General features: G+C 42.7%; 1 protein-coding gene across 2 annotated transcripts in view; it reads right to left on the reverse strand.

The window, feature by feature from the left end:
• Positions 1 to 4,823: 4,823 nt before the first annotated feature.
• LOC141555976 (uncharacterized) overlaps positions 4,824 to 10,748 on the reverse strand; it is a 6,852-nt gene continuing 927 nt past the window's right edge. Inside the window, exons 3-8 of one of the 2 annotated variants that reach the window (XM_074289361.1) lie at positions 10,573 to 10,629; positions 9,556 to 9,641; positions 8,291 to 8,390; positions 7,260 to 7,357; positions 5,789 to 5,818; positions 4,824 to 4,991 (exon numbers count right to left, since the gene is read on the reverse strand). In XM_074289361.1, coding sequence (XP_074145462.1) covers positions 4,924 to 4,991; positions 5,789 to 5,818; positions 7,260 to 7,357; positions 8,291 to 8,390; positions 9,556 to 9,641; positions 10,573 to 10,629 — 439 coding nt within the window. In that variant the 3' untranslated portion in view covers positions 4,824 to 4,923. The remainder of the gene's footprint in view (positions 4,992 to 5,788; positions 5,819 to 7,259; positions 7,358 to 8,290; positions 8,391 to 9,555; positions 9,642 to 10,572; positions 10,630 to 10,748) is intronic. The other variant, XM_074289362.1, reaches the window with a different exon arrangement.

Here is a 10,748-nt window from a genome sequence, read left to right on the forward strand (position 1 = left end):
AATGCTCACCTCTCCGAGCCTGTTTCCTCCTCTAAAATGAGGGCCCGGATGAAATGATCACTGAGGTCTCTTCCAGCTTTTAAGGTTATGACCTCGTGTCTTCAGGGGTCATCTGGTCCTTGCCCTCCCGAATTAGGAATCTCCTCTACAACAACCGGCCTCACTCCGCTGCCGCCCACTCTCAGAAGCCCATTCCGTTTTTAGGTCGCTCCAGTTATTGGCAAAGTTTCCTCGTCTTCATTAGTGCTAGCTTCGAAATTCCGAGGCCAAACAAGCCAAGTTTGCTCTCTTCTCACATCTTCCAAGCTGACACATCCCGTCTTCCTTTCCTCCCCCCAAGGATTATCTTGCCCGTTTTCTCCATTTTTTTCTAATCTGTCTTGCTCTGGAAGGGCCCTTCATCTCTAGGCTCCTTGTCAGGCTGGTCCCCTCCTTCTGGACCCTCTCATCAGGTCCCTTCTAAAATGTGGCAGCTAGGACTGCACGCAATCATCCAGATCCCGACACAGCGGGACTTGCAGCGCCCTCACTCTGAACCCTGCCCTTTTCTTAATAGGGCTTAAAACTGAATGAGAGATTTGTTTTTCATTTGGCTGCTGATTCACATTGAACTTGCAGCCACAAAGGCCTGTGTACTTCGTGGGTTTTTAAAATTGATATTTGGTTTTGACACAACGGATATTTTTCAACAAATGTCCAAACAATCCCCTTCACAAAGTACATTCCCTGAAAATAGTTAAGCAAAACCATTTTGGCCTTTTTTACATGAATTCTCTCCCCCTCTCATACTTTTGTAGTTCATTATTTTGAATTCAAGTATAAGATTTTATATTTATTTCTAACCTTGATGTAATGGACTCTGGGTTTAGAGTCAGCAAATCTAGGTTCAAATCCCACCTCAGGCACTTAGCATATGACACTGGGCAAATTATTTAACTTCTTTGGGGTCTCAGTTTCCTTATCTGTAAAACGAGGAAGTTGAATCTTTACCTTTAAGACCCTTTCCCCAGCTCTAAACCTATAATCTCTTAAAACATTTAATCTCTTTAGACTTCAGTTTCCTCATCTGTAAAACAAAACAGTCCCCAAAGACCTATCGCTACCTCTATGATACTATTTTACTAGCTTCATCCCACAGTTGGAGCCTGTTGAAATTGGGGGGACCTAGTTCTATCATCCAACAGAGTTTCTCCCAGTTCTGTGTGAGTCACAAATTCAGTGAGTGTGCCATCTGTTTTCATCCAAGTAACAGAAATCTTTAAGACTTAAAAGACAACAGCAAAGCCAGAGGTGTGAGGTAGTTGTGGTGGGAGACACTGATCCATGATTCCGAAGTCTTCGAGCACTTTCTATCTACCAGCTCTGGAGCCACTTTATACAGCTTAATCCAGATCTCTTTATTTTGCCTACAAATTTATCAAGAAAAACTGACTTGCCTAAATCCAAGCATCCTTTGTTGGTGGATAGAGCGCAGTACCCGAGTTTAAGACTTTGGGCAAGTCACTAAGTCTGTTTATCTCGGTTTCCTTATCTGCAAAATGGGGATAATAATAGTGTTTACTTTCTTGTGTTGTTATGAGATAATTGTAAAGTGCTTAGCACAGTGCCTCACACAGTAAGCATTATATGAATGTTAGCTACTACTCCTAATTTACTAGTCTAGGCACTTGTCAAAAATGAAATTAGGTTAGTGGGAATGAATGAATCTATGCTAGCTTTCAAAATACTTACAAATGACTATTTTCTAAAACATGCTGTTCTAAGTCTTTTGTTTTTTTCTTTTTAAACCAAGAATTAACATTAAGGTCATCAGCCACAAGTTGGTAGAGTGGAGAGTAAAATATCTGAGATCTCAGAAGATTATTGTCAGCACCAAATAATAATGCATGTGAAATACCTGGTCAACTTTTATTGGCTTGGGACTATGGAAAAATTGTTGACTTTGAAGTCACAGGACCTCATTCAAGCCCTGGTTCTCCTATTCTAACTACCTCTGATAGCCACTTTTTCTGGGCCCACTTGGCTCATCTATAAAATGAAGAATTGTATTAGATAATTGCTGGAGCCTCTTTTACCTCTGAGTATGATTCCATGGTTTGAAGTATCCAATGTTTTCTATTTTTCAAATGGAATAGTTGTTCCATTGAAAGCTAATAGTTCAACAGTCATGCCGATGGGTTCTTTCAGTAGCCTTCCTGGGAAGTAGACCGTCTAAGCCAAGTAACCTGAACTTGTTAGGAGCAGGTAGAGACTCACCATAGCTCTTCCTTAGGGGTTCCATGGTGTACTCTAGACCATGGGTTCCCAGAATCAAACATGACTGAACCACTGAATGCCACCATTGTGGTTTTTAATTCCTCAATAAAGTTTTGTTATCTGCATCACATTCTGAAAATAATTCTTCTTAATAGAGAAATAGAAACAAAAAGGGAGTTAAGTAATTCTTCTTTCTTTCCATCATTTCTCTTCCCATTCACATTCCTTCTGAAAAGTGCCCTCTTTCATTGTTTTTTAGCTTTAATGTCCTTCATACTATCCTTACTTGCCTGAATTTCTGTCTCTTCTATTGGTAGTTTTAAAATCTGAGTTCATTGGTGACCTCTCCATTCAACCAATTGATTCTTGTTAAACATCTTTGTTTTTCTTTTCAAAATTAATTTGGGGGCAGCTAGGTGGTGCAGTGGATACAGCACCAGCCCTGAATTCAGGAGGACCCGAGTTCAAATCCTATCTCAATCTCAGACACTTCACACTTCCTAGTTGTGTGACCCTGGGCAAGTCACTTAACCCCAGCCTCAAAAAAAAAAAAAATCAATTTGACTATACAACTAATTTCATTCTTGGGAGCTACCATTCCTTTTGACCAATCTTCCTTTTTTAAGTGCTTTCTGACTTTGGATCTTCCTAGCCTCTCACAGTACTTTTCTGCTTTCTTGGGTACTGTGTACACATTTGACAATGCTGGAGATGCCCCTCCTTGTCCATTCTCACAAACTAAAAGCACAAAATCTCTCAAGGTTTTCTTCATTTCTACTTCACTATTTCCCCTGGTAGAACAAAAACCATTTAAATGGGAATTTGTTTTGCTTGACTATCCATATTATAAGAATTTTATTTTCCTTCCTTTTTCCCCTCAGCACAGGGACAAGGAGTACAAGAGAAAGAATACTTGTTAATTGTTAGGGAAAAAAAACTTAAAAAAGAAAAAGAACTTAAGGCCAGATTAACTATATGCCCTCTTTGTTGTTTCCTCTTATCTTTTGGAAGATGAAATTATCAATTAGGTAAATTAAAAATTTAGCAGAGAGAATCTTCCAGCAGATATCTGACTTATGAAATGTTTTCTATCACAAATCTAACCAATTTCCATGTCACCTTTGTTGTATCATCCAATTCCATCAGCTAGCCTGGTAATCCCTATGACGGTACCTTTGATTCACCTTCCTCCTTTGAGTCACAATAAAATGCTTTGCTATTTGCTCCTGTCATCAGGATTTCCACACAAGTAAATATCTTACAACACTACCCCACTGACCTTTATGTTCAATCTGTCCTTTGGAATAGGACATATCCTTTTATTGCAATATCCAGTCATGAATCACATCCTATTAAGAGTATCATTGGTCACATTTACCTCTCATGTTGCGTTCTCAAGTCCATGACACATACTTTATGCAATAGTGTATGACACCTTTCCTCATTATTATCTGCAAATTTCTGAACACCTCTTCCTTTTCCATACCATGCTTGCTATGCCATTCTTGTTGCCTCCTAGAGTATTTGATTGGACTACCTACTGAACTTGGACTCTTCCCCCTTCCCCCCACATTCTCTTGTCTCCTTTCATTTGTGTGTATTGTTTCTAGCCAGGAACCTGCCCTTCTTTGAGCTTATGTCCAAAAAATGACATCCTTGACATCGCCTCCTTAACCTGCTAGTCACTTCCTGCATCCTCTGTTTTCCCGTAAGTTCCTACCTTCGATTAGTAACAATGATGAAAATACCAGGTGTGTCTCCAGATCCTTCAATTACCTAATTCTGCAGCTCTCCATAATACCTGGATGCTTTCTAGGTTTTTTCTGGGGTAGCACTCATTCCATACATCTCCCTGAATGCTCAGAGCTCTACCCTCATACACCACTGAATTGGGTTCTCTTTGGGTTCCTGACATTTTTCTTCCTCATCTTCCTCCTAGGTCTTTTTTCTCATTCTGTTGAGAGTCCCCCTCTATCACCCCCAACCTTCTGGAAAGCAGAGCTTCCAGAAAACTTTGTCTATTCCTGAATGATTCCCATGGTCCTACAGAGGAGACAGCCAAAGAGAAGGAATCAAATCAAATCCTTTCATTTTGTAGATGAAGAAAGTAGCTTTGGAAGCCTCAGGAGGCATCCAAGACCACACAGACAGTACCTGGTTGAGCCAGGACTGGGATCTAGGCTTTGTGACTCCTGATTCCCTCTGCTTTTGGAATCATCATTCTAGAGCTGGAAGGGACCCTTTAGTTTGACCCTCAAGAACCGAAATCCACGGAATTTAAACAATTTTTCCAAGGTCAGGCAGACTTTGGATCCAAGCCAACCATCTTATTGTGCAGTGAGAAAGCTGCGGTCCACGGAGATTGTGACTTGCCCAGCTCACGGGTAGTGAACTCAGGCAAGCTTTGCATCCCAGTCCTTGGGCTCGGAGGCTCCTCTGGCACCACCTTCTCCCTGAGGCCTGGAGGCAGCTCTGTTGGGGACTAGTTAAATCAAAGGAAAGACCACAGAGGCAGCTCTGTCCTCACCCCCCTACTTCTGTCTTCTTAAGTAGACCCTCTGTAAAGCTTCAGAGCCTCCTGGGGAGAAAAGGACAGGTCTGCAGTTCTGGGAGAGGCCTGGGCTGCCCAGTGCTCCTCTCCTTCCTCGGTCCCCTCCTGCTGGACTTCTAGGGCTTCTCCTTTCCGGTTGTACTGAGGCCCCGAGCCCTCTCTGCCCCATCTGCAGCCCCAGGTCCTGTGGGAGAACAGGGAGACTGTGTCACCTGGGGGCAGGGATGCTCTCCCCAGTGGAGCCTTTGGGCTATCTGGCCTTCCCTACAACCCCAGTCCCCCTCCCTTTTTAGGAGAATTGTTGGGGATAGGCAAGGAGTCTTTGGACATGATGGAGATTTAAAAGCTGCACCACCGTAGTGATAACAACTGGCACTTATGTAACTCTTTGCAGTTTGCAAAGCACTTTACAAACATCTCACCCTCACATTGGAGGGGGTGCTGTTTTACAGGCAGACAAGTTAAGGGCCCTGCCAGGGTCACTGATCTGCGCACAAGTCGTGCTTGACCCCGGGATCTTTCTGACTCCAAAGCTAGTATTCGCCCACTGCCCACCTTTACAAGGTGGACCTACAACTCACCTTCCGGCAACTCGGGGACACTTAAAGTGCTCATTGAAAGAGCGCTGGACTTGAAGTCCACAGGACCGGAGTTGGCCCATGCCTTTGACACGGGCAAGTCATTCCCCCGGCAAAAGGTGAAACCTGTGCATAAGTCTGCACTTCTATAAAACTGAGGGGCAGCTTGCTGGGCCTGGAGTCCAGAGGGATTCAACTCACGCTTTTGACACTATGTGTCTCTAATGTGACTCTCTTTGCCTCAGTTTCCTCATCTGTAAAATGAGCTGGAGAAGGAACTGGTAAAACACTAATGTATTTTTGCTGAGAAAACCCCAAATAGGGTCATGAAGAGTTGGACACAGGTGAAAACTATTGTATACCACCCCGCCAAAACTGAGGTAATGATTCTTGCCCTACTTACCTCTAGGATTTCTGTGAAGCTCAAATTTGTCTGTAAAACAATTTGCAAATATAAATGGGTAAGATGAAACTATGGGTGAGATCTGTAATGTCATTAGTATGCAGAATTCCTGGCATGGAGATGACTTCTGACAATAACATTGTAAATTATAGGCTTGAGAGCTAAATTGATATGTCACATAGTCCATATCAGAGGCAGACTTCTTTCTGACTCCCTGGCTAGCTCTTCAGGTGTTACACCAGACTGCTTCCCCTGTTGTTATTATTAAATTATATATGAGGTAAATTAAATAGTTTATTGAATTATATAAATTAAATATACTATCAAACACATGAAGCTTCATATGTTATATATTCATATTATATATTATATCATGAATATTATATATAATATTTCATCTATTTATAAAACCACAGGACTGGTTTTCTCATGAACTTCCTGCCCAAGAACAGGGTTTCCTGTTTCCTTAGACATTTAGGCTAGGCAATGGTATAGCCCAGGGCTTCTTAAACGTTTTACCCTCGTGACTCAATAGGTATATAAATCAAACATTTACTGATAAAAAATCATAATTTCACGACCCCATATGGGGTCACAAACCACAGTTTAAGAAGCTGTGGTATAGACAACATGAGGCAATGGTGTGGACAGTGCTAGGCTGTGGAGTAGACTGCTTGGTGAATAAATCCTGTGTCCATGACACACATGTCTGCAGTTTGGTATATTATAGGAATATAGTCGATTCATTTCCCCTATATCATACACATTCCTCTCTAACAGTAAGAACTCCCACCTCCCCTTGTAGAGCTCTAATAGACCTGGACAGAACACCGAGATCTGTAGGAGATGACAAATAGAATGATTCGCATCTGGGCCCAGGACCTTGGGATGTCTTTCCCAGCCCCATGAGATTTCTGAAGCTACAAGTTCACATTCCATAACTACAGCTTAATCACCGGGTCAGGGCCCAGAGCGGGATGACAGGAAAGAGCAGTTAGTACAAACTAAACTTTAAAGCCTTATGTAAATGTCAGTTATCACATTGATTATTACTCCAGAAAGTCAGGGGTTCAAGCTGTTCTTGCCTTTTGTCCTTAGGCACACAGACATGCCAAGTTCCTGACCAGGTTTCTCTTGACCTCAAAGGATTCTTGGTGAGAAACAGTGGGCAAACACATGGGTGTGTTGCAGGAGTCTCCCAGGTATGGTTTTCTAGCACTTCAATGTGATTGAGGGAATAGGGTTCCTTGCTTTCCTAAGTAGAGGAAACTTGAAAATCTGAGCTAGTCAAAAAAGAAGCCGAGGGAGAAGGCAGAAAGGAAAGTACAGGCTGATGTGGGAAAGGAGAGCAAGTATGGTCTGGGTCAGCAAAGGGGACAATGAGAAGGGCTGAAATAGGGAGAGTAGGCCCAAGTCAGACAGCCCCAGCCCTGCCTCATACTAGTTTGGAGGCACACAGAACGCCCCTTACCAAGGTCGCAGTCAGGAGCTGGAGGCCGCGGGAAGTCTTGTGCAGCCCTCTCCAAAAGTCCAGGCTTCCTCTGGGGCGAAAAGGAAGGCGTCCCCCTGCTAACACACAACATCCTTGCTCTCAGGGTGGAGCGGGGCATGTGCGTGAGGAGACAGCGCAAGGTGCTGCCCGTGGCCCAAACAGCTGTCTCTGGGGGCCCACGTTTGGCTAGTGGTGTGGGAGGAAACGGGGCAGTGCCGAGTTTGAGTCCTCAAAGTTCTGAAAAGAGCTCCAAGCTCCAAGCTCTGTCTCCTAGGGGAGCTGAGGATGCCCAGAAACAGAGATCATCTCCCAAAATGTAACTGAGCTCAGAGAATGGTATCTCTTCCACGAACTGGAGAACACACCCTCTCTTCCTTCCATCCTCCCTCCCTCACTCTCTTCTATATCTTTTCATCTTTTCCACAAAAATAACACAAAAGGCTTCAGCAAATGCTGTATTAAAATCTATATAAGGCCCATCCCCAAGATCTAACGGTTAAGTAACGGTGCCAACAATGGAAATGAGGCTGATATGTCATGCTTTGTCCTTGATGTCTTTCCTTCCTTCCTTCCCCTCCCCTCCCTCCTTCTCCCTCCCTCCCTCCCTCCCTCCCTCCTTCCCTCCCTCCCTCCTTCCTTCCTTCCTTCCTTCCTTCCTTCCTTCCTTCCTTCCTTCCTTCCTTCCTTCCTTCCTTCCTTCCTTCCTCCCTCTCTTCTTCCCTCCCTCCTTCCCTTCCTTCCTTCTTTCCCTCCTTCCTCCCTTCTTTCCTTCCCTCCTCCTTCCCTTTCTTTCTTCCTTCTTTCTTTCCCCCCTCCCTCCCTCTCTCCTTCTTTCTTTCATTAACATTTAAGTACAAACTAGAAAAAGAAAAATAAATTGCCATGTGAATAGCAGAACACAGGAAAGGATTCAAAATATAAAACAATAAATTTCCATTTCAAGAAAGTCTACATATTAAATACTTCATATTGTGTTCAGAGCTTTTCACACTCTTTACCCTGTCTCCTACCTGGGTACGATGATCTTGCTAGACACTTTCTCAGCAAGGTTCTCACTCAAGATGCTGAAAGGTCTGGCTCTGGGTTCTAGGTTGAATCCTTCAGGAAGAGCTATGGGGCAAGATCAGATCAGAAGTCAGGCCCTGATCAAGGTTGAATCTTCCCCAGAAAGGCCTCTTTCTTTGCTCTGTGGTCTCTTCCAAGATCCAGAGTATCTGGATAGAGTTTTTCTTTTTCTTTTTCAAGTTTAAATATTTTATTTTTCCACATACATGCAAAGATAGTCTTCAACATTCACACTTGCAAAACCTTGTGTTCCAAATTTTTCTCGTCTTTCTCCTTCCTCTCTCCCCTCCCCAAGATAGCAAGCAATCCAATATAGATTAGACATGTGCAATTCTTCTTAACATATTTCCATATTCATCATGCTGTGCAAAAAAAAAAAAATCAGAGGCAAAAACAAAAATCCAAGAAATTTTTGGATTCAGCTAAAGGAAGAAAGGGCAGAACCATAACTAGCCTGGGGCTGCTGGGACTTTGCCCCAGCATGCTATTGACTGGGCCAATGGATGAGGTGTGGAGGACATCACAGACCCCTGCCCAGTGTTATTCTGGGGAAGAAGGCATGCCCCTCTCCCGGGATTATAATTGTAACACCCTAACACATGGCCACATCCAACCGAGATGCTTTCTTAGACTGTGTGGGAAGCTGTGTCCCTGGCAGACACCCAGGGTTAGCAGTGATTGCAGTGTGTATTGGGGTCTACCAGGATCCCTGCCTCTCCCCACTCCCAAATGTTGTGATTCCCAGTTAGAGTCCTGGGAAAGGGAACTCCTAGAACAACAGCACTTCATGAGCAACTTTCCAAAAGAGAAAGTAGAGGCAAACGATCCCAGGGGATTGTAAGAGGACAGCGTCTGGAGGAAGATCCCAGGAAGTAGCTGTCATGTGGTAGAAAGAGTGGAAGGTGACTGAGGAGATTTGGGTTCTTCACCCAGGGCTGTCATTAATTGGTTCTATGGCCATGGACAAGGTTATTTAAGCGCTCAGGGGCTCACTTCCCTCTTCCATAAAATGGAGGTAGTAATCAATGTCCCTCATAGGGTTATTATGAGATTCAGAGAGGATAATGGGGAAAAAAAGGGTTTTGAAAAAATTAAAATTAAAGCATGATACAAATATGAGTGATTAAGAGTTGGGCAAATTTCAGGAAGTAAAACCTAGGGATTTAGATTGTCTCAATTTCCTTCTCCCCATCTTCTCCATGGAACCTACTGGCATTGCCGCTCAGCACTTGCAGAGAGAGACCAGCCTGTCCTTCCAGTGATGTTGGAAGTGGAATTTCAGAACTGTTACTGTGCCTGGCACCACAGACAGGGAGAAAAATCAGAATTATATGATTATGGACTCTAAGAATTAGAAGGAGAATCATCTAAGTCAATCTGCCGATCCTTTAATTGAAGTACTAAAAAATGATAGAAGCAATCAGAAAAAGCCCTTTGTTTTATTTTTTTACACTTTATTAAGCAATAGTGCCTCAGACACATACTAGCTATGTGACTTTAGGCAAGTTACTTCACCCCATTTGCCTCAGTTTCCTCATCTTTAGAAGCAACTGGCAAACCACTCTATTACCTTTGCCAAGAAAACCCCAAGTAGGATCAGGAAGAGTCAGACATGACTGGAAAATGACTGAGCAGCTACAAAACTGGGTGATACCTTTTGAAGGGCAATTATATTTGCAAATCCCTGAAAGTTTTATTTTGTGGGGACATCCCAACCATGCCAAAATTTAGCTCAGCACATGCAAAAACAACCTGCCTGTCTTTGCTTATAACGTCTGCTTCTTGGCAAGAATCCCCGGCATTATGATCAGTTTCACAGGCATTGTAAAAACTGTGCTCAGAAATGAGTTCTTTCTAAAACAAATATATTCTGCAACTTCCTAATTCTCTGGATCTATGCTACAAGTTACAACTAATTTTCTAGCATTGCTGCTCACTTTGAAATACCATCCATCAGGAATACAATATTTTGCCTTTTTAATTAATACAGGGCTGAGAGATAAGTATCGCTTGATCATTTTTACTAAGACTGAAATCCTCCAGGACGGGAGTGTTTTTTCCCTTTCTTTCTATCCCCAGGATAAAGATCAAATCAGATGAAATAACATATGTAAGCATATGCACAATTATACGCATCTCTTTTAAATCAAAACCTTCCAAATAACATGGTTCCGACCTTCCCAAAAGTTCTTGTACATTATAAAAGAGGGATAATAAAAGCACGGACCTCTCAGAGCTGTTGTGACGTTTAAATGAGTTGACTTGGGCAATGCTCTTTGCAGACCTAGAATGATATATAAATACTACTTGCTACTTATCTTCTTTGTGGTCCTCATCATTATGCTACTTTTTTTTCTTTTCTCTCTTGTTTTTTTCCCCCTTTCTCCCCAAATCCTAAATTTT

The sequence above is a fragment of the Sminthopsis crassicaudata genome, chromosome 2 (genome assembly GCF_048593235.1).
Source record: "Sminthopsis crassicaudata isolate SCR6 chromosome 2, ASM4859323v1, whole genome shotgun sequence".
In the NCBI taxonomy this organism is placed as follows: domain Eukaryota; kingdom Metazoa; phylum Chordata; class Mammalia; order Dasyuromorphia; family Dasyuridae; genus Sminthopsis; species Sminthopsis crassicaudata.